Raw genomic sequence first — 24,112 nt, 5'->3', positions numbered from 1 at the left:
GAATACAAATAACCATAATATTCGTAGTTAAAATTGGTTGAATTAAAATTTGTTTTAAAGACGCAATGATGTTTCTGTTATAATGATACGTTCACGCAAACAACCGGCGTGGCAACGCATTGTCGTCAGGCATTGTTTTAGGATCCCTACCCGACTGTCGTCAAGCTGTTTAAGGACCCCAGGATGTCCATGCTTGCCGAGCGTATGTAAAACTCTTCTAGAGCTTTTCGTGAATATTTCTAGTTTTCTTTCAGTGTAACAGTGTGTGTTTCTGTGTGCTGTGTTAGCGAAAAACACCCCTACCACCTGTCGAGAGACTTTCATCCAAAAATATTTAGTAGTTTCTATTTTTTCCAAATATTCGGGTAGCTAGCATTAGCATTAGCAAGAGGCAGTCGATGTAAACACGTGTTGTCTGTCCTAACGTTGTGCCTCTACTGCAGTCACTTGTTACTAGCTCATTACAGCGAACTGTATTGTCATTAATGGCTACATATTTCTTTATTTATACACATTAAATTTGCGTAAGCTGTGACATGTGTTTGTTTTAACGGATGTTCGTGGTGTAGGGCATCATTTCCCGTCATGACAGCTGTCAGTCAGTGTGTTCGCAGGCACAGGACATCATTTGATAATGAAGTCAGTTATTACAGCGCATGTAAACTCATTGTTTGTCTTGGTTTGCGTGGATTATCCAAATCGTTTACGTAAGATCTGTATGTACGCTGACTGTTACGTAACAATGTTGCTGCTCTCTGTCTCCAGCCCGGAGGAAACAGAAGTGGTCTGTCGACCCCAGGAACAGCGCCTGGAGTAAAGATGACTCCAAATTTGGCCAGAAGATGCTGGAGCGAATGGGCTGGTCAAAGGGCAAGGTGAGTGTTGAGACGGATCACTACTGTTTTTAAGTTTCTTGTAGGCGTTGGCAGTGTAGTATGGGTGGGTTGTTGAGTCTCACATGCTCTCTCTTCTGTTTTCACGTGAAGGGCCTGGGCAGAACTGAGCAAGGCTCCACCGATCACATCAAAGTGAAGGTTAAGAACGACAACTATGGTCTGGGAACCAATCCCAGCCATGAGGTAGGCACATTTAACACTTGAGTGAAAGCATTTCTTGCCCTTCTCATTATTCAGTATTATTCAGGGGCAACTGTGGCTGCAGGGTAGTGCCAGCGTCTTGTTATTGGAAGGTTGCTGGTTTGATTCCCCTGATCTGCATGTCAGTGTGTCCTTGGGCAAGATACTGAACCTCAAACTGCTCATGATGTGATGGTCGGCACCTTCCATGGCAGCCACTGCCATCAGTGTATGAATGTATGAATTACTGTAAGTCGCTTCGGACAAAAGCGTCTGCTAAATGCCCTAAAATGTAAATAAGTTTACTTATGTGTGTGAAGCTGACGAGAATGTATAATCAGCACTTTATTCTCAAGGTTATTTGTATGTTTAAATGCATGGGCACAGTATCTGCTTATATTATCTGAGTGGGTGTTTTCAAACGATGTGTAATTTCTCATGAGTAATATTGCAGCCTTTATTTCAGTACAGATATTAATCACAGTTTTGCTGCAGAAGTACTAAGTCAAGTCCATTAATACCTGATTTCAGAGCACCATAGTCCTATTATGCTAATATTACAGTACACTTGTGTCATGTTTCGAGTTAGTTAAACTATCAATAATAATTACAGGTCACTTAATTACCCTGCAGATTTTTGCAGTTCTGCTTGTGTTAGCTACTGTTGCTCTCTGTTGGTGGAGAGGAGATCGACACTATGATGCAGCACTCGAGAACATTTAAACATTAAACAAATCGTCTACAGGCAACCAAGAGAGACGGGCAAGGTTTTGTTTTTCACATCACATCACAGTCCACTCACATATGTCCAGTTAAAAAGTGATTTATAAGTGTAAAATGCTACAAATTGTTGTATAGAGCCTCTTTAAGATCTGCTGTGTTCATAGGACAACTGGATCGCACACCAAGATGATTTCAATGAGCTTCTTGCTGAACTGAACAACCATCATGGCCAAAACAACAACAAAAACACTGGTATGTAAAAACTGTTACTATTCAGTATTTATTTGTCTTTTTAATTTGATGTGTTGTAAAAAAAAAAAAAAAACCTTGTGTTTCATCTACACAATCGCTCATTGCTTGATTGTGTAGTTCTGTAAACATTATTTGTTGCAGTTCTGTAATTGAACTCCTGAAAGTTGTTCTAATCCTTTCTAGTGTGGATCTGGAATCGATCACTATCTAGACTTGGCACATCATATATACTTTCTTTTGCAAGCAAACTGTGATTCTGAATGAAACACGACTTCAAACAATAGCCTGTTTTTTTCTTATGATTGTTGTTCCATTATTTGGACACAGGAGGGCGCTGCACTGCCACATTTACAAAAGAAAACCCTTTGATACTCCCACTGTCATACAAGGAATATCTTCATTATCACTGTTCTTGGAAACAAAGCAAGCACAGAATACTGTCGTTTCCAAGTTGTCAAAGAGGTGAAATACTGCAGAGCATATTAGAATTGTATGACATTTATGTTTTGTTTCTTAAATTTCCTTAGAAACTCCACCAGAAGAGAAGAAAGGCTTCAGCTTGGAAGAGAAATCCAAGGGTTCCAGAAAGAGGGTCCATTACATGAAGTTCACTAAAGGTGGGTTTTACTGTAAAGGCAGCAGAGAGATAAACAGGAAGATGTTCTTTGTGTACGCAGTTGTTTCCTTTCTCATTCTCATCAGTCATTACAGTGACTACCTGTAAAACTGTCTCTGTCGTATCAGACAGACTGCATCAACTGTTCATCACATTGTAAACATTTCCTCCGCTGAAAATGGATCTGCATTATTCAGTTTCAGGAAAACTGTATACTGATTTAAGCTCAGCTCTTTTTTTTTTCCAGCAGCAACTCAAGTGTGCAGACAGACAGACGGCCTCCTTTAGGCTGGGTTGAGCCTTGTTCATTTGGCTCAGAGCACAGATGCTGATCACAGATCTGTCGGCCTGTGCCGGGTCAGTTGGCCCGGTCAGTGCTAGGGGAGGTTATTAATAACTCTTCCTTCTACTTTCATTACTCCTTTACACGTCAGGAAGTCAAGATTTGCTGGTCAAGGCCGGTACACTGATAGGCACGAGGAGGAATTTTAGTGTTCAGGACCACTGGAGACCAAAGTGAATAACTGCTAGCCCATATTTTACTGCTGAGTTGCTTTACTTGGAGCATAGTTCAGTGATTACAGCCTCGGGTTCTTAATAAGATTGTCGCAGTTTGCAGGAAGTCTCTTTGTAAGAAAGCAGTGCACGCTAATCAAATATTAACACATGGTAAAGTGCTTGATCTATAATCGTTTTTGGTATAGAGTTCAGATCTACCTCATCAGGTCAGCATACATGGGAAAACAAAATATCTCAACTCTTGCCTCACCTGGAAGAGCCTTTTCTATTTTACGTCATTCAATAGCAACTTCCTGTTTCCTGTTTGGGGCATCTGGCATGTCCATTTACTGCCCCCACTCCCCCCACCCCGAGCAACAACACCTCCCAGGGGCTGTGTGGCCCATCAGATGACCCTGCTAGATAAACGTGGCCTCAGTCTCTCCCCCAGACCCTCTCACCCTGTTTTCGTGATCTTGATTTGGCAGGAGCCAGAAAAAGACCTTGTCCCTGATGGATGAGATGCACCAGACATGATCGCACATACGTATTCCTTCCTGCCCTCCCTCCTTATGCCTACTTCACTCATACAACTTCATTTCAACGTTGCACCAGATCCAGGGTTTTTTCTCACTGTCTTTCACATTGGATGCAGTTAACATTAATTTCTCTGGGGGAAAACATCAGTTGTAATTAGGTAGCTGGTATCAATGACTGACTACAAAAGGGGACTGCTGTATAAAGGTGTGAACTCTACTAGTGCCATTCTACTCCCGACTGGGCTCATAGTTGTTTATTTTGGTTCTGCTAAATGACAGCATATCACCTTACCTTCAGGAGAATGCAAAAGTAAGAGTATATGTCAGAGTATTATTTGAACCTTAATGCACATCTTAACATCTAAAGACACAGCTGGAGAGAGTAGTGCATGTCTGGTGCGCTGTACCCAAGGAAACATGTTTTTGTTGGCAAAACATTGTGATTGACTGCCCACTTAAGCTTCCTCCGCTATTCTCATTTGAAACATCTTTGTGTGTATTTTGGCTGTTGTCACATTTTTCATTTCTCGAGAATCTGGAGCCTGCCCGGTACTTGTTCAACATGTTTTGTTTTTTTTTAAAGTGTTTTGAGTTTTTTTTTTTTTTTTTTAATTAAAACTAGCAGAGGGATGTCTGTTAGCCTTCGACTTTTCAGCATTGTGTTGACTGCTGTTGATCCAAAGCACTTGTAAATAATGCATTGTGAGTTACAGCTAGTGGTAATGCACACAAGGGACTATCTTTAATGCAATATTGTCTTTTTAATCGTGCAAGTGGAGACATTCATCGACTATTTGCAGGCCCCTCCATCCTTTCTGTTATGTTTCCCTGTTCTCCCCCAAATCAACCTCATTGACCTCATGAAAAGCACCACAAACAAAACCCTGCTCACGAGTCATTCAGGCAGCCACATTTGTCTGTCGCTCGTCATTGGACATTTGCGTTGACGGTGAACTTGGGCCTCTTTTATTGTCTTCGCATTTGGATGCGTCATACCCCTCGACAAGCCGTCAACTGATAAAGTCTGATCCTGCAGGACTTTAAGTTCTAATCCATTTGAGGAGATCCCTTCCATTACCACCACCAGCTGCTTATAAATGTCAGGGGAACTAAACAGCAGGTAGCGAATGACAGATTTCGGTGTCTTTATTTTCTCAGATTGTCAGAAAGCAGAGAGGGAAGCGGTTAGGAGGATATGCAGGTGGGAATCTTTCCACTGGAATCCAATCTTGAGGCAGTTTGTGTCTCTGTAGGTGTCAGACCTGTCAATCAAACCGTTTTTGGCAACGTGACACCACTTTTAGTCGTTTCTTCTTAAGGAGGCCACAAACTGTTGTTATGCAACAGAAGGGACGCTGGCAGTACTCGTTTGTCCATTAGAGACTTATAACATTAAGTGGAAACCTGAGAGTTGAATGCTCCACCTGCCTCAGGTGGTCTGACATGCATAAACTCTCAGTGCACTTTGACTTTCAGTCTTCCAGTTGTTAGATAGTTTTGGAAATAGTGATGGTCCTCAGCAGTACCCACAGGACATCCTGCGTCATTTATGTTTGGAATCTTCCCATTTTTGACATAGCTTCAGTGTGTCCAGCAGCAGCCTGTGGTCTGGACTGGCAAGGGCAACCAAAGAGTTACCAGGCAAGCACATAACCGGCCACGCCTGTTTGCATGCTTCCACCAACCGTTCCAGTGTCGGCTGCCCTCCCTGTGAAGCTGTTGCCAAGTTAAGGCTTGGTAATAGATTTAGTGTCGCTAAGCTCGTTACAGGAGAGGTTGAAAAAGTCATGTACTGCTCTCGTAGTTCTGCATGCAAACGGATCATTTGCGACAGAGGTCAACAGTTTAAATACATTTCATTAAATACCTGATTTCACACCCAGTGAGATAACAAATACATTGAGAGACTATAAAGTCATATTGTTGACTCTGTCTTTAACAAAATATCCAGGGGTCCAGACATATTTTTCACGGCAATCAACAGTAATACATCACAATATCTGAATATCCTGAATAACAGAAACACATCTTAAAGGGCAAAAAGCAGGAATTATGTGTTTATTTACTGGATTGTGGTGTCAATTGTCAATTTGACAACTGAGATGAAAATTAAGAGCATGTAGTCTCAGCTTAATACCTTTTTTACACACTCACTGACCGCAGTGTCTTCATGTCCATGTGTGCAATCATTGCCATTGAAAACCGTGATAGACTGGACAGAAGCCAAACTGCCAGAGAGCAGTGTATCGCTTGAGTGAGATTGTTCAAAGGGAGGTTACAACTACACTTCACTGAAGTCTTTTCAGTCCGTGTAAATGACTCAACAGGAAGTTATGAAGCAGTGACTCTGGTCAAACTGGCATTTGTGTCTACCTCGAGCCCCTGCATATTTTAATATGCGTAAAGAAATCTTGCACCAGTGTATTGATGACCTATCGCGCTTAGCTTCAAAAACCGTGTGCCCTCAGTAGAATCTGAGGACCTTGGAAACATCTTGCTCTGTGTCTCGGTGCGGGTCGCCTCCTTACTCTCTCCTGCTCTTTATTGATATCCTGTTTGGGCTGCTCCCCTCACTGCCAGCACTGAGGATTGATGGCCTTTGTTTGCGGGGGAAAGGCACCAGAATCTCTGCTGCTCAGGTCCGGGGGCCCGCAGCATAAACCAGTAACCCAGTTTTAATTGCTGCCTCCATCTATCACCTGTCAGGGCAGCAAGGGGTGGTTGATGCAGAATTTAACCGCAGCTCTCCATCCGCTGTTTGTGGGGTTGCATTTATTGCCTTGTAACAGAACACATTATTGCATTTAATGTGAACAATCATTACCTTTTTATAATAGATATGTATTGTCAAACTACAGAGTTGAGGAGGCGAAAGTACTAAGTTGTGTTCTTTTACTCCTCTAAAAATATAAAATCTACCTCCAGTCCTGTGTTAGTGCCAAGTCATTGGATATAACTTGGCACTAATTAGGGCTGCAACTGACGATTATTTTCATCGTCGATCAATCTGTCAGTTATTCTTCTTCTTTACTTGTTTTGTCTATAAAATGTTTGGCCTCAACCAAAAGAGTTTACTTTCAAAGAAGAGACCAGAAAATATTCATATTTTTAAGAATGTAGAATCAGAGATCTCAGATGTATTAATCGAATAGGTGACAGCTAAATGATTAATCATTGCAGCTCTACACCATCTTTCAATTGATCACATTAGTGTATTTGTCTGTACAACCTCAGTGATTCCTCGGTCTGGTTTGACCACTTATCAGTGTTGACAGTTGCTGCCGTTTCAGCCGTGTCCTTGGAAACCAGCGTGTATTCACTAACAGTTTCCACCACACATTAGCAGAGCCCATGCCCTCATCCTGCGTAATGGGACTCCGCCGCCTTCTGAAAGTTTATGGGAAAAGAAGTGTTAAGCTGCTTTTTATCAGAACACTGTTAGTTGCACTTTCACCTGAAAGCCAGAGAATTTTGACAGGTACTTCCTCATCCAAACAGCAAAAAGGTCAGATTGGGCATAGTTTTACTTTTGACCTGTGTTCACTAGATGACAAACACCACGGCCCCCTCCCCTCCCATCCTCCTCATTTATTTTAGTTTTCAGCGTACTTTCTTGGTTTTACTTCTTAGACATGCATGTGCAGCGACTTTCAAAGCCAAGAGAAGGGGGGAGATAGAGGTTTAAAAGCAATAAATAACCAAATGTTATCAGAGCCCCACTGAAGGAAGAGGATGCAGCTGTACGAACAGGACCCGGGCTTGAGACAGACGACGGTATGCTTCAGGAGTCTTTGAGGCCCGGCTTGAAAATGGGAATCCGGAGGCGTGTCGTGGCGGACCGCGCCGTTGGTTTATTTTTCTTTGCTGTTTTATCCCTGAAGTAAGGAGCAAACCACGCAAACCTCTCCTTTCTTTAGTCAAGAGACCACCTCCCCCTACTTTCGACCCCCCCGACACACATATACAGACACATAAACTAATGTTTCAATGTTTTTGTCAGTTGCCCTTAAGTCGTATTTTAAAAAATGAAAATGTGTTGAGATGTTATTTGATGTGTTTCGTTGGTGGAAGTGTGTGTGTTGCAGGAAGATTGCAGTATGAAATGTTAGAGTCAACGTTTTGGCACTTTGGCAAAAGTAAAAGTCCACAATTGTTTAAATTAGCCCAATTTCTAAGTGCCAAAGATGAAAATAAGTCATAGAGTGAATTTGAATTTCTAAAATAAGTGTTTCCCACCCTTTTTTAGGGAAGGATCTGTCATCTCGTACTGAAACTGACCTCAACTGCATTTTTGGGAAGAGAGCAAAATCTGCCAAAGAGCAAGAGCAGGTAAGAGACGTCACGATTCACATTACCCACAATTTTACGTAATTTTAACAACGTTTACATCTATCTACATCAACACCTCTCCAACAACCCCAAACAAACCAATGTTATTCTTATAATAGAAGCCTGACCTGCATGTCAGATTTTCTTTTAACTTAGTCCTAGTTCAGAAGTGTGTTAAAGTAATCGACAAGGTGCAGAATTATTTGGCATTATTTTCACAGTCAGGTTTTATGATCAAACACACCTTTCTGACTCTCCAAACCAGGAAATATAATCATGACCGATACCTACAAAGTATTACAGTCATATGATCCAGTCTGCCAGTCTTATCTTGTCAAAGTGCACAATGTCCTGCTAGAAAAAATGTGTAGTCGTGGCGTCAGTTACTCTTTTTGCAGTGAAACAGTAGTTTCCTAAAGAGGGCAGGCCTGTGATCTTTCTTAACCCAGTCAATGTCAACTGTGCACTGCGGGAGGCAGCATACCTCTGGCCAGGTGGCTCGAGCTTATCTGCCTCTGTCTTGGTGATTAAGGATGACCACTGGTGCTGATACCTCCATCAGTGATCATGTGATCCTTCAGCTCCTAGCTCCTGAGCAGCCTGTGGCCCTAGATTAGTTGTGTCACAGTATGCGGCTTTAACACCGCCACCGGGCCACTGATGGCGGCAAGAGCACCTAAATCCAGTTAAAGGATTTGCACTCTTACCCCCTACGCCTATCTTTGCACTTCCCTCTCTTCTCTGCGTCTGTCTTGGAGCGGTCACATCAGGTAGCTATAATGCCAGCGGGCATTATTAAAGGAAAATCCAAATGGGGGTGAGGTGTGCAGAAATGTGAAATGATGACACTTGCAAAATAAAGTTCTCTTTTAGCTCTTGGCATTAGTGGCCGGTCACTTCAAACGTCACTTTGCCATTTGGCGTTATGCTGGCTCGTATGCTTTTGAAACGTAGCTTACAGGCTGAGACAGGTGCAACTTGCATTTCAGGCCAAGTGAGTTCCTTCAGCCTACTTACCTAAACAGAAACCCAAAATATTTTTAGATTAACCTGTGTAATGTCTTATAAGCAAATTCCTCTGCCTGCCTTGGAATCAAATAAACAGTCCTTGAGTTGTTTTACATTAAACATTGCAAATAAATACAAGTATCTGCTAATGAAACTTATGCACCAAATGCGCAGTTGAACATATTAAAGTCTTACATAATCACAATTATCCCACCAGTGAGATTTTGTAAGAATATTTTTAGATATTTAAAAACAGACTTTCCACTGAACTGTTCATGCAAAATCTGAAAAAAAAACCAAACTGTAGGATTATCATCAAAGCCATGAGAAGTGACGCAGACACAGAACTTCTGTGTACTTTATGAATTAAAAGAAATCCGTTTCAGTCTTCATTTCTTTACGTTCTGCCGACCCCATACAGAAACCTGAGGGACAATGACAAATGTCGCTTTTTGGACTCAGACGCACAGAGAAGCCTCTTGTTGGCTTCCTCTGTTTATCTCAAGCATTTAGCTTGAAGAAATTGGCATCTTGAAAATCCATAAATTGCACAAGAAAAAACCTCCTCTATTCCCCTGCTTGTACCGAGCCATAACATCACAATGGCTGCTGCTCCCTAGCTGATTAACATTGGAAATGCGAGCAATACACACCATCATTTTCTCCCTAATCGTTTGGTTATGGGTTGTTATTTTTCAGCCAGGAGGGACACCATTGACCATATCGAAAACACTGAACACAATTACAATGGCATCCCACGAGGCCTTGTGTTAAAGCCCAGCAACATCTGAGGTAACTGGGAAGAGGCAAAGAGGGTGATGGAGCAATCAAGCTCTAGGCATTGTGCAGGATCTCCTGTGAGTGTGTTCGTGACACTGCCAGTGACCCTCGCTGCACCCTGATCTGTGCTTACAGTCCTGCATACACACTCCTGTATATACTCACGTGAATTATCTCAATACCCCAATGAGTTGTGTTCCCAATCAGTGACTAGATCAACACTAGGAGTTTTCTCTTAGTGGTGGAGTCGATTAGCAGGTGTTTACACATCATCACATATCTGCATCCCGACGAGAAGAGGCCAGGAGACTCGACCAAATCTGGATCAGCTTCTCCAAAACCGCCCTCCTTCCCGCCTCATGAATCTTCCAGCACTTCGCCCACCACCCACTGCTGTCTCTCCAGCCTCCCTTCCACCAGTCCCCCACTGCTGGGGTTTTCCTTCCTCCTGCAGTGATGTGCTTCCTGCTGGCCTCTTATCGCTGCTCACAACGCTCCCTGAAACGCAGACACACACATACACACACTCGGCTGTCTCACATGCCTCTGTTCATCAAAGGCAGTACTTAATGTGATGAAAAGACCATACGAGGGCATGGGACAGATTATTAACTCCTTTACAGAAATTGTTTGGATACGGGTAGCCACTGAGTCTCATCCATTCTAGTGTTTCACCTGAACTACTTTTCTTTAGGTGGGGCTGTATTGTAGGGTAAAATTCCTCTTTTCTCAGTTAACCTTTAAGTTCAAACATTTTTAATGTTTAATGTATGATGTATTTTGCATGAAAATGTCTTTTAAATTAAATGTAGAATAAAAAGGAACGCTTTTAATAATTTCTTAAATCAGAACCGACAATTGCAATCGGCATAAAAAACATTACAAGTGCAGGTTTCTCTCTGCAGTCAGCTTTGATTTTTTTAAATAAAGACGCGTTTGGTAGGAACAATTCCTCAGAATATAATTAAATACCTCTTAACTTTTGGATACTCTACCCTTTTTATCATCAATGTTAAAGACGCATTTCAGATTGTGTTTGATAAGTAGTGAGAGTAAAGACTGCGTCCCACCTCTTAATCAGAGATCAAGTGTTGATATTAAAAGCATGTCAGTTCATTCCGTCCTTGCCATGTATGACAGAGCACGGACTTTAAGCACTGACAATCACATCACACCAATCATCTATTTTTTTCAACACACAGATCATTGTATAACATTTCTACATTAAAATGACCTTTGTTGTATCTTAAACCCAAAGGTTATTAGCAATGATCAAACCCAGAGAAAAGAAAAATTCATATATTTGATGGTTATGTTGCCATAACTTTTGTGGAGACGTGAGATGATTGGTCAGAGAGTGAGGAAGTTGACAAGCGTGATTAAATCTAAATATATCCTGAATAAAACAATACATCACCTCATCAATGAACATTTCTGCCCAAGCTACGTGGATAGATTTTCATCAGCAGTAATGTTTGTTTAACAGTGAACACAACAACCCCAATCACTGATTGACCCCAACCGGCATAAATTGCATACTGTGCATTTAAACACACAAACATCCACTTTATTCGGTACACCTGTGTAACGTGATGCAGTCATAAAGTCTACTTTTATGATGCCGTTATTATACCTTGAAAGGTTTTGTTTTGTTTTTTACGCTAAGCTTTGTGCGTTAATTTAGTTAAATGTGTTGGCTGTAGTTAGTGGGATGTATGTGTACATAAATTGACAGGACCATAAAACTACAATCTCACCTCAACACAATCCAGTCCTGTATTGCACCACCACTAACTATGTTTAGATATTTCACATGTTTCCGACAGTGTCAGCCAGAACTGAACATTATACATTTTGAAAGGTAGGATTTATGGCTGAGTTGTTGCATTTTAGCTTGTATTGCGTGTACAGGTGTACCTCTGTGTGTACCTGAATCTGACTTCATCACACTTGTGCAATTTAACCTGTATTTTTACCTGTTAAGTACAAACCAATATCTACAAGATAAATGGGTGACCACTGTTTCATCACCTTACCTCATGGCCCCCTGAAAATGTATGCCTAACACCATTATTTACACTCCCTGACCAGTGAGGGTTATCAAGCTATGGTGGAGCACCTGTCCATCTACATGGCTCTCTGTTATCCATCACCCATCCCACGCTTGCGAGTCCCCTCCATCTCCTGCCTCCTCTTGTGCCCCTCCACACAATTACTCACAGCATGACAAACGACAGGCTCTCTCTGCCGAGATATCAAAAAGCCCCGGCCACTTCTAAATGAAGCCACTTTGGCAGCCCTGTGCTCCCCGTGCTTATCGGCGGGCGAGCAGTGCCCCTGGCCGTCCTGCGTCCCCCTCTACTTCCCCCTCCTTCTCCACCACCGTGCCCTCCTCAGGGGGTTTAGTTAGGGGAGCCACATGGAGGGCCAGCCCGGCTTGATTTATCTCCCTTGCCCCTCTGCCCGGCCACTCAGGCAGGCCGAAAGAGCCGACGAGGCTCCAACGGGCCTCAGCTCGAAAGCCCGGCATTAGCTGAAATAAACCATTCTGCCGCCCAGTGAAAAATGTCCTCTGATTGGCTAATTAATCAGTCAAAGGGGAGCGACGCGGCTTGTGACTTGAGGGACCCAAGCGGGCGACCGCAGAGGGCCTGCTGATAAATAGACTCCCCGCCGATTCATACATCAACAAAAGTTAGTCATTTTTTAAAGCCGCCAGCTCAGATGAAAGGTGGAAACAAGCCATGGTTTTATTTTCCACCTACATCTCCTTCTGTATTCCTTTTTTGGGGTGTGTGTTTTTGAAAAAGACAAAATTCAGATTTATTTTTTGGGGGCAATGGTTTTATTACTTTAAAAGCTTCATGTTTTTATTTTTAAATGACAAATATCTCATGTAGAAAAAGCCACTTCCTCATTGTAATAACTCTAAAAATAATAATTCCAAATGAAGGTTTTTATTATAAGTTACACCGAGGATTCTTATCATTTTACTTTAGCTTAATGCAGTAACTTTACTGATTGAGCCTCTCAGCCAACATAGTTTCAATTATCGAGCTGTTAATTTTTTTTGTACTTCTTAAAAGTGTCATGGAAGAAATATGGTTTAGCGCAATTTGGCACAAGGCTTGTTTTGACGTCTGAACCTTCCAGTCAGACGGTCGGTATGGCGCACCCCGCTCTCGGGTCAGCATGACCCCTGCGGCCTCTCCCACTCCCACTCCTGCTCAGGCACAAAGGGCCGAGGATCAAGCCTCATCGGGTGGCACCTGTTGCAAGTTTTTCCTGCCCACGCGTCGTCCACATGAAGGATCGCACGTCAGCGGGGCCTCCCCCGACACCACGGTCTTCAGGAATATGGGACAGGGGCGGCCCGGGCTGGGGGCTCGAGCGTTCGGCAGATGCGTCGGCAAGGAGCCAATGGGCGGAGTCGAACAGCGAAACTTTGCTGACGGCGCAGAAGCAAAATGTCTTTTCGGTTGTCTGCACTCTAGTTCAGGTTTCACAGGTTGCTGCTGAGGCCTGTGAACAGCAAAGGGAGGTAGTGTTGAATTTTTATTTGGAAAGTGTGTCGCACTTTAGTGTAATCATTCAAGAGTAAGACATTTTTTATTTCAGTGTGATTTCCGGTACATTTGCAGACTGACAACTCCTCTACCATTTAATAACTGCCATTACTGTTATTTTTAAGCTCTATTATTACAGACATTAAGTAATTGTATAAGTTGTACAGTTTTTGGGGGGGGGAGGGGTGAATTGAAGTTCCTTCCTGAAAACGTTGACTTTTTGAAAATAAAAAATAGTGGAATATAACATGATTTTGGAGATTAGATCCAGGAAAAGTCATTTAGTCAGTTTGGAAGCTCTCCACATTGATTTTTGTATTCCCTTAGATTAGATGGTGCATAAACCGACTTTGATGTTGCACTAAAAATGCTTTAAAATTGTAGGGAAACCCCCGAAGCAGTTTAATTTTCAATTATTGTATTGTTTTGATTCACAGGGTTAGAGGTCTGTCCTGTCACAACAGGAACGTAACAGGATTAGCCTTTACTCGTTACACATTTCCCATGTATTGTATAATTGACAGTATAAATAGAAATATGGCACCAAAGCAGAGAAATTATTTTTTGGCTCACATGTCTATCAACTTGCAGCAGTGATCTGTTGAAAGGGGACGCCAGTGTGAACGTACGTTGTCGTAGTGTGGCTGGCTGACTTTGAATGGGGCCTGTGCACTCATGCCCATGAGTGCTGGGCTCATTGTGAAGCCGAGGAGCTCTAATTCATTCTCGGATAACATCTAATTGCCTCAAGCAAAAGCTCTCCCTTTCTTGAGCGTGTTTGTTGATAGGCCCTTTTGCTTCTGCCTCCAAAAATATCAAGACCCGCCAAGTCACACACACAAACACACCCCTGCTGCAAAGACACACGCACACACACGCAGCACACATACACCACCTTACCTCCCTGGCAGTTGTGTGGACGGCTCCCTCCTGGCCATGCCAGCTTGCTGACACTTACAGATTAGCGCAGGACAAAAAAGAAAAAGAGGGCGTCTGTCTCTTAGTTACAGGCCTAAACTAGAATACATGGGGTCGGGGTAATTACCGCCTGGTGAAGCTAACCGCCCAAAGATTTCCAGCCCTCTCGGCTGTTTACAGCCACGGACTACCGTTTAATCACTGACTGTTTAATCTAATAAATCACAGCTGGGGAAAATAATCACTGTATCTTCCCTCTCTGGGGTCAGGGTGGGGGGACCCCTATGCTCTTGGGTGGGGGGGGCGCATTGTCGGCAAGCGTTTGCAATGTTGAACAAGCACAGGGCAGTCGCGCTGCATGCATAATGTTGTCTTCATTTGTTACTTATGATAAACGTTCTCGCACCGGGCACAAAACGCAATTTTTCAAAACCCTTTTTTTTTGTTGTCCTAACTACACACAGAAAGTATTTGCCTTTAGGAAAAGTATTGCTTTGTGGAAGCATCCATGTGTGGCATTTAATGTTTTTATGCTACATCATTTTGATGGTTTCTGACTTTGTTAATTTGTGTAAATATTACTGTTGTGGTGGATAAGGATGAATATAAGCATCATTTTCAAGGCAGCAACATTACTTATAAAAATATTGATGGTCAGCGGAATGGTTTGCTTATTTGCCAGGGAATAAGGCATCAACCTGTTTTTTTATGTCCGCCCACATCAGGCTCATGAAGGATGAGCTGCTGCACTTGTGTGCTCATCAGGGAGAGACAGCTGGCTAATCAGGGCCTGATCCATAGACCCTGAGTATCGCCAAATTTATTATTGTGGCAGGACAATGAGGGCACACTCATGCAATTACAGACCCAACCAATATTGGCTTGAAATTATTGAAAGAAAAAAAAACAGCAAGTAATGCAAACAGGCAGTTTTTTAAGAAAATAAATGGGCAACTGCAGTTTTGTCAAATGCTAATTAACATGTGAGCAAGAAGGTGACTTTATACTTTTGAATGAGCTGATTGGTTGAACATAACCAGTTATAATCACCTGTTTCACTAACTTTAATTAACCTCACAATTTGTCCAGTTTTACACCAGTGTATGAGATTCAGATTTTGTTATGACTAAGACATTAGACACAGTATAACCACACACCATTGTTCATTAGATCTCCTTTACTTTTAAACCTCATCCCCACACCTTAATGACTAATAGGTGTGGTATTGATTGGGAGGACTGACCTTGTTACAGTCTGCTTTTAAAGCTACTATTGAATAGCCAGTTGGGGTCCGAGTTAATATGAAATATTAATATTAATATTAATTACTTGTCAGTTGAGTTATCCATAAAAACCACTAAGTTAACCCCAGGTTTTACCAGCAAACACACAGTTTTTTTTGTTGCATTTGGGAATAAAGGCTGCTGAATGCTTTGCTGCCTATTTTTCTGGACTTCTGAGTTGATGATATCCAGATGATGGATGATTATGAATCACTTCATTGTTAATGTTTTGGATTAAGGCCACAACTAACCAGTGTGCTCATAATTGTTAAGTGTATTTTTGCATTTAACCAGTTCAGTTAAAGGAATCCACACAGACTGCCAACTGAGTGCCGTTTTGCTTTTATGCTTGCTGTATTTCAGGCACATGACCAGTTTATATCTGGTCCAAAACAAACTGGCCATATTGGCAATCACCTTCTACAGGTTGTATTTAAAATGCTTACATTTTTTACAGCAGACTGATTTATTTTATAGGCTGGCTGCTTTTGTGTACTGGTAATCACTTGTACGCTGTGAAGCTGATTAGTGAATGGGAACATTTAAAAGAATAGCAAAGACTAATTTTAAAAGCCGCTGGATTGGGATAAAAAACACTTCACTCAGACATCTGCAGGTGTATTGGTTGTGGTTGTATATTTTTTCTTAAAGTAGGTTTTGGATGAAGGCATCTTGTAAATTGATAGAATGAAGTTCAATAAATGTTTCTGCTGATCGTGTTGAGTCAAAAAAGTTTGACATGCACTCCAGTGAACCCTTCCCACCGCCCCTCTGCTGGCTCGATCGACTCTCCTCCTGAATGTGTTGGCCTCGGTATCTTGGCTCGTTGGCACATGTCTTACCGGTGGCTTTCCATCGGCTACATTAGCAGGGACAGATAGAACTGGAGTGTCTTGAAGGAGGCGGCCTGTTGAATGTCTTCCCACCCTCTCCTTTTCTCTGGGACCCTCTGTGGGCCCTCCCTGTGTTCCCTGCCCAGCCCCAGCCCCCGCCAGGGGAGAGAGTGGAGCAGGAAGGGCCCGATAGCCAGCCAGGCCGCTCCTCTGCCGAAGGAGCCTTATCTCAGAACTGCACACAGTGCACGGAGCGCATCCTTTTCCTGGGGTTCTGGGTCCTGGAGGAGGAGGAGGGGGAGGAGTAGACATGGCTAGATATAGGTGTGTTCTCCAGCCCTCCACTCCTCAACCCCTCTGTTTTAGCCTGGGACTGTCCTTTTCAGTCCTCCTTCCCTTGTTCCAGCAATTACGTGAACTGATTTAAAACATTTGAAATGAGAGTTGTCCCTTTTTTGAGCTGTAGGTTTAAAAGGCAAATCCTTTTTTAAATGCACTAGTAAAGGAAATGAAGCTATGTTTTATGTCAAACAAAAACAATCTAAGCCACTACAGTATTATTATCTTTTATTAGGACAAGGTTTTTTTATGGACTGTATATTGAAGGGGTTAAATTGCCAGGGCTTCACCTCACACCAGTTCAGGATTCAAGCTTCAAGATGCTTTGTCCTATACACATAGTTTGCACCAGGCAATGAAATTGTCCTAACTCAACCAGATACAGTTAACCGATAGTAATGAGTATGATTAGAAATGGACTTAAAAACTTAAGGCCTTGAAGGGTTTTTAAAATAGACATTCATGCAGTCATTGAGGGGGCTGTGAGTTTTGGAAAAAAAACTTTTTTTTTTTAATTCGAAAAACTAGAAACATGAACAGTTAATGTAAGTGTATAGCCGAGAGGATCCACTGTCTGCGTGTGCCTCCTGCAATTTTTCTGTCATTACTGTAACTCAGCAGCACAACTGAGAAATGTTGACACATTCAAGCCTCTCCTTCTTTTTTCATACTCATTATAAAAAATTGCAATATTTAACTGTAATTTAATGTGATCCATGTCTCAGACTCTGCTGTGTTGGGTCCTTAGCAAGTCACTGAAAATTAATAGAATTTGATATTTAAGAAGATGTGGGAACCCTGCTTACTGAAAACAAAAAGAGCCTCAAGTAATTCTCTTGGCTGCAAAAGGTTTTCACTGTGAGTCAGTGTTGTGACTGTCCAATCAGGAATGTAAATAATGTTATGTAATAAATACCCTTTCCAAATTTTAAAAAGAACAAAATGTTGGTGGTCATAAAAAAAAAAACAAAACAAAGTGACTAACATGTTTATATTCTTGATTTAAGTATTGATCCATTTCCACCCTGGAAATTTGGCAATGACAAAATATTGATTCACTGCTTACATTTTGATATTATAAATTCTTAAAATTGCTTTTTGGATGGTAATATTTTGTATCTGTATACATTCAGTCTGCAGGTTCAGTCTCACACCTGCTCCATACTACATCTTGGCACTCAAACAGAAGTGGTGACTGATAATAACATGCCAGAGAAAAATAACACACACCTGAAAATATAGAAACAAGATCTCAAACATTACTGCCGAGTGGTTTCTTAGTAACATGTTGCCCTCAACAAGAATCTCCAGGGCTGCCAGTAATGCTGACTGGATCTGTAGGTTTATACCAGTACTGTACGTGCGTGTGTCCAGCACAGCACTTTCCCTTCTGTCAGATCAGGGTCTAATGGAGATCCCCAGGCAGTGAGGAATGAACCACATACCAAGTTCCAGCCACTTCCCCCCCTGATGAAGAAGATGTTTCTCCCTCAGTCACTCTCCTTCTCCTTCTTCCCCCTTTCGTTCATTCACACTCTCTCCCTCTCTTGAGAGTAATTTCACAGGCAGCTCTGAAGTGGCCCCCAGCCATCTTCCCAAATCCCAGTTACATGTTGTTTGGCGCTGTCAGCTCTAAGCCCCATCTCCACTCTCCCAAGCAGAGAGGATGCCATTGTGCGGTAACAGGGAGTATAGATTTTCTCTGGGAAGTTGGAAAGTTTTGCTTAATGGCACCTCACCTGAAGGGCCAAATCCCCCTTGTTAGAAGTTAGGGGGTTCTTTTCTAGTCAAGGTCTGAGGTGGCACAAAACTTTGTTGTCCTTTTGACACCCCCCAGCCCCCTGCTTTTCTTTTTTAACCTCAGTCGTGTGCTTCCTGACAGCCTCTGAGTACAACCTTTTTAGATGAAATACAGTCAAATTACTCAGATCTCAAGACTCATGGTGTTCCCATCGTCCTGTTGACAATGGAACATAGTTTGGGATGAACAGGAAAGAAGAGGGAATTTTTTGTGCTCATAACTATCACTTTGCAATTGACAAACCGAGCCAAGTGCTGACTACAACAGAGCCAATCGTTGCCTGCTGTGAGCATTGTTACGTCCCTCCACAGAGCTGTGTCAGCCCTAGTTAGTAAGAACTTAAAGCGGCAACGGTTTAAGTAACAGCTACGAAGTTCGAGAAGTTCTGTCTGACTTACTGACATTGTACGAGTTGGTTGGCTGTAAGCACTTAGTGGGTAGCACAGTCCTGAGGTTTGTTGCTAATAGCTTACTGCTAACAAAGCCAATATAGCTAAAAGCTAAACACACTGCAAGACAGAGACGCCAAGCCGCAAACACAAAACTGTAAGCAGTGAATCAGTGTACTAAAGTAATAGAGCAGTTAGGAGGTAAAAATACTTTAAAGGTTCATTTGGTACGTTTTACATTCACTCCAGTGTGGTTATGATTGTTTTTTCCGAATGGCTCCCGGAGACTGGGGGGGAAATATTATCTTGGCGTCCCGTAAATCCTAGTTTTACAGGCCGAAAAGACAAATTGATGTGAGGCCATATTCGCAGAGCAATCACTTCTCCCCATATTTATCAATATATTACGTAGAAAAACAATGGTATGGAGATGTATTGATTATGAGCAGCCTTTAACTGGGTTAAGAGTAATAGCTTGGAGGATTTCATCGATGTCCCTGGTGGCTACTTTAAAAGAAACAACACTTTTTGCGTATATATAGATAAATAAAGAGTGCGCTTGAAGAGCCAGAGGAAGCCCAGAACGTTAGTCGTAACGTCACCCTGTATTTTAGTCTATTCATGTCCCACATGACCCGTTCACATCTACATCCACATCGTTCCTCTAGTCCATCCGTCAGCTTGTCTATCTCAATCAGCATTGGGGGTCAAAGTGGCCTAATCTGAATGTAAAAGCTTAAAGGCCACACCGAGAGGTGAGTCGGCACAACACAGTGTTTTCAATTCATCTCTAATCTGTAAGGGGTTTGAAAAATGCCGTCCTCTTCACCATCTCTGAGGTAATACACGGAGCGGCAGCATTGTTTAGTGCGATTCTCTGGAGGAGCCTCTGTATTCTTCTGGACAAATCATTATGCATTGAGTAGGCCATTAGGAAAATGAAGACAAATGGGTCGCAGGGGTGAGGTGACAAATTGTTCGCGCTGTAGAGTTAAATCTAGACCGTGTTGTACCTCGTAGTTGTAAAGTTGGCCCTGTTTGAGAACGTAGCCTGAAGGTTGCAGAGAGAGAGAGTTTGCATTGGGGACCGGACTGACTGGTGTCCCCTGATTGGAGACATGGAGACACTCTTTCCTCCTTTTTTACCAACTTTTCTCAGTGTGTCTTTTAGCAAATTATTTCCTAGCTGCCTCACTGGACTAAGTAGAAACCTGTTGTTGTTTCATGAAATGGATTGTTCTGTGATAGTATTCCTTGACACAATACCTCAGAACAAAAAGACATTTTTAAAGTTGGGTGTGTGGTAGGGGGTTCCCCACCAGGAGGAGGATTAGAATATTTTAACTTTCATCACATTTTTGTGGAAGTTGAAAGAACTAGGAAACTAAGAACTAGGAATAAAATGGCAGATTGATGATGGTGATTTATAGAGATCCTACTGAGATCACTGATTTACTACAAAAGACTTTATTTTGAAACCTTAATTTGAAACATTATTTAAAGAGGATTCCTGGAGACAGCATCCACTAAAACTGAATCCTTGGTCTAATTTGCATCTATTGTGGGAGTCACCAACATGAAACCGTTTGTGGTCATATCGTATAGGTCTTAACCACTCGGCCAGGGGTTCCCAATGTTCCTTGTTCAGTTCCAGCTGGGGGTCATTGTTGCATGTCATACCCTTGTATGAACCATAAGGAGCGATGCCTAATGCCAATAAAAGCAACACAACCGCTTCTAACAGCACAATTATTGTATTTTATAAAAATCGTTTCATTTTCGTTAAATGGTTTTCCAAAAGGCACTGATGAATTAACGGAATGGCCTGTTGTCATTGTCGTTGTTCCGATGAATTCCGATGAATTTATTTTAAGAGTAGATTATTCAATCTAGAATAAATACTTAAGGGACTGATCCAAAATACAACCTTAGGTCACTCTGCTGTTGCACACATTCATTTTGAAATTGGCAATTATTTAAAAAAAAAAAAAAAAGATAATAAATGAAATATTTGTGTAAATATTTCTAAACCATGTTAAATAATTTTCCTATCTGTGTACATGATGTTAAAGCACTTCTGTAGTGGCATCATGTGAAATGTAAACTGTCAACACTTCAGGTTTTTATATCAGATAATATATGTGTTTGGTCGCACCAGCGCCTTCATCGGGCACACATGCTATTGTTTCACACTGCGAAGCTTTAACAGTGAGGGGCTGTCGGAGATGGGTGGCAGTTAAGGAGCTGACGGTGCAAGGACACACAGCTGGACGTTGTAAGAAGATGATGATGATGATGAATGTCAGATGCTTATTTTAAGGTGATCCTTTAACACCTATTGTTACATCAACATCCTATTTTGGGCTCTTTTCACTCACCAAAATCTGCCTGGTTAATCTGCACGATGATTGACGGTCACTTAAGCTCCTCGGTCCACTATTGTCTTCTGCCTATTTCTGTGTAGATTCTCTACGTTGCTGCTTTAAATCCTAACTCTGTCCTCTTATTTGTGTTGTTTTTTGTGTTTTAGGAGAGCAACAGCGGTGATTCTCAGGGTGAGACAGTGGAGACTTCTGCTACTACTAAATTGGATACAGAGTCTATCGCCCATACTGTGACCAGCACGCTCAGTATGCAGGAGTATTTTGCGCAGCGAATGGCTCAGATAAAAAAGGCTCGCGGAGAGGCCCAGAGTGCATCTCCCTCAGTGAGGGCAGAGGCCGACGAGACAGCGGGTCCATCTGAGGAGCCCAGTCCCATCCACACCAGCACCGAGGACTCAGAAGAGCCCAAGAAGAAGAAGAAAAAGAAGAAGAAGAAGAGCAAAGAGTCCACAGATGAGCTGGAAGTGGTGGAAGAGAACAGCACCGCTCCCATCGTAATAGAGAATGATGAGGATCAACAGCAGGGGCCTCCAGAGGAGAAGAAGAAGAAGAAGAAGAAGAAGAGCAAAGAGTCTGCAGAGGTGCTGGCAGTGACGGAGGAGAACAGCAATGCTCCCGTCATAAAAGAGGATGATGAGGATCAACAGCAGGAGTGTCGGGAGAAGAAGAAGAAGAGGAAAATGGACGAAAACGAAACAGCTACAAATGAGACCTGTAGCTCCTCCTCTGAGGAGCTGCCTCCGTCCAAGAGGAAGAAGAAGCATAAAAAACACAACAAGGAAACTGAGCCACTAAATGGACATGAGCCAACTGAGGATCAAACTGTAGAAGCTGAGGTTGTTCAAGAAAAGAAAAAGAATCACAAAGAAGAGGGGGACGATGTAGTAAAAGAGGAGGAGGAGGTGGTGGTAGAGAAGAAATCCAAAAAGGACAAGAAAAAGAAAAGGAAACATCAAGAATAACTCAAAAGGACTTGATACTCAAATTCTCCTATTGTCCTTAACATGATTATGGGCCACACATGTCATGGAGTCATTGCCTTTATGAGCTGCCTTCATGAAATGTGTTTTGTATGTTACAACCTTTAAGGACCAACATGTTGCAATATCGAGGAGAACAGGAAGAAACCTCAAAGCTGCCTGCAAAGCCACTGGGAAACACCGTAGTTGCAGAAGATGATATAAATACCTAAATTTAAAGAGTTGAGACATTGTGGGGAATTGTTGGTAAAATATATTTGCTGTATTTCTTAGAATTTGATGGTGAATCAATACCACTCTAATGTCCATACAGTAAATAAGAAGTTAAATAGTGTCCCTAATAAAATCAACATGACTTTTTCCCACCATGAAAGCCATAATGTGCTGATTGGCTGATGTGTTAGATGAAGCCATGCCAGGTGTCTCCAACATCTATATGCTAATCTAACCAGCTGCTGAACTTCTCTTTTCCTAGTGGTTAAAAAAGGGGCCAGTTGTGAATTTTCTAAAATGCCACCAGACAACCAAGGACAACTTTGATATTTTGTGTTTTGCCAACAAGGTTAAAATGCATTTTTTTCAATTACCATCATTTGTGTCTTAGAATCGTATATGCCTCAGCATATTACTACTATTTATTGAAGCAGTATTTCACACATCTTTGTCCAGTTCGTCAGACACTGGATGTATCTTCTTATGAAATGATTCTTCAGATTGTTCATTCGAGTGACCCCAGAGACTGTTTTTGTCATTTTGTAAAAAAACAGAAGTAAACATATTTGTAGTTTCTCTGACGTCTTATGATTTGACAATTGTGAATGGATGTTGATGTCATGACGCTTCGGTGGAAATCTTAAAAATCTCATCTGACACTTTCATGAGCTGTAAGAAAACAAACAGTTTTTTTAACAGAATCAATTAATATTTTTTTTTTAAATAAATCCAAATATTCATGAGTGCACGTTTTATTGATATCTTTTTTCCCCCTTCAAGTGGAGTGAAATGTATGTGAACACATAAATCAAAACAGAGTAGTGAGGAGGAGTATGTTTCAGTTTCAGATGATCAGCTGTTGCGGTAATCTACAAAACAAAAACAGTCGCCTTTTCCACTTCCAAATTTTACAAGGTTATGAAATCTTTTTTTTGACTTGACAGATGACTTCTCAACAAGTTAGTCTTGTTCAGTAAAGAGTGGGTGGTGTGAGTCAAAGGAGGAAAAGTCAGACAGAGGCTGTCCAGTCAAAACAACGCAGCATTACTCGTCAAAATGCTGATTAAGGTGAAACATGATTTCTTAATTTGTCATCTTGACTGTAAGTGTTAGGCCTTGCAGGTTCATTTTCAGCTTACAATAAGAGACAATACTCAATTTATAAGATAGATTACATAAAATATCAAATTATGGCCACAAAATAGACAACCACATACTTTAGAAACAGATCTTTTGTGCTTAATTTTCTTATAGGTTGAGGTAAAGCTGAAACATTTTCTCTGTCTTATTTAATAAAATGTTATTTAATAAAAAATAATCTGGCTCCAATAATGTAAATATCATTGTCTATAAAGGAAATTGTTATTTCTCATGAATTTGTAATAATTGCACACAGTAATGATGCTTTTACTTTGAAAGTTACCTTAAAATTAGTGATAAAAGTGTTTGGTCTGATGATGTTCAACACCGGAGTATATTGATACCGTCTTGGATGTTGTTTTAAATAAACCTTTGCAACGAGGGTGAAGTGTCCCCACAAACGGAGACGAAGCCCCTCCTCAAAGTCTCCAGCAGCCACATGTCT

At 41.7% G+C, this 24,112-nt stretch overlaps 1 protein-coding gene across 1 annotated transcript; it reads left to right on the top strand.

Moving 5' to 3' along the window:
• Positions 1-132: 132 nt before the first annotated feature.
• pinx1 (PIN2 (TERF1) interacting telomerase inhibitor 1) lies at positions 133-23,271 on the top strand. The gene is made up of 7 exons (XM_037086575.1): positions 133-202; positions 766-875; positions 987-1,079; positions 1,964-2,051; positions 2,579-2,668; positions 7,951-8,033; positions 21,481-23,271. Exons 1-7 carry the CDS (start codon positions 184-186, stop codon positions 22,294-22,296), a joined length of 1,299 nt encoding a protein of 432 aa, XP_036942470.1. The 5' UTR covers positions 133-183; the 3' UTR covers positions 22,297-23,271.
• The last annotated feature ends 841 nt before the right edge of the window (positions 23,272-24,112 follow it).

This window comes from Acanthopagrus latus, chromosome 22 (genome assembly GCF_904848185.1).
Source record: "Acanthopagrus latus isolate v.2019 chromosome 22, fAcaLat1.1, whole genome shotgun sequence".
Lineage (NCBI taxonomy): Eukaryota > Metazoa > Chordata > Actinopteri > Spariformes > Sparidae > Acanthopagrus > Acanthopagrus latus.
This window is presented reverse-complemented; position numbering and strand designations above follow the sequence as displayed.

What these genes read in the sequence shown, in the direction of transcription:
- pinx1 (XM_037086575.1), top strand. An exon ending in TTACATGAAGTTCACTAAAG is followed by an intron (nt 2,669 to 7,950) that starts GTGGGTTTTACT and finishes ACCCTTTTTTAG; the next exon opens with GGAAGGATCTGTCATCTCGT. An exon ending in CTGCCAAAGAGCAAGAGCAG is followed by an intron (nt 8,034 to 21,480) that starts GTAAGAGACGTC and finishes TTTGTGTTTTAG; the next exon opens with GAGAGCAACAGCGGTGATTC.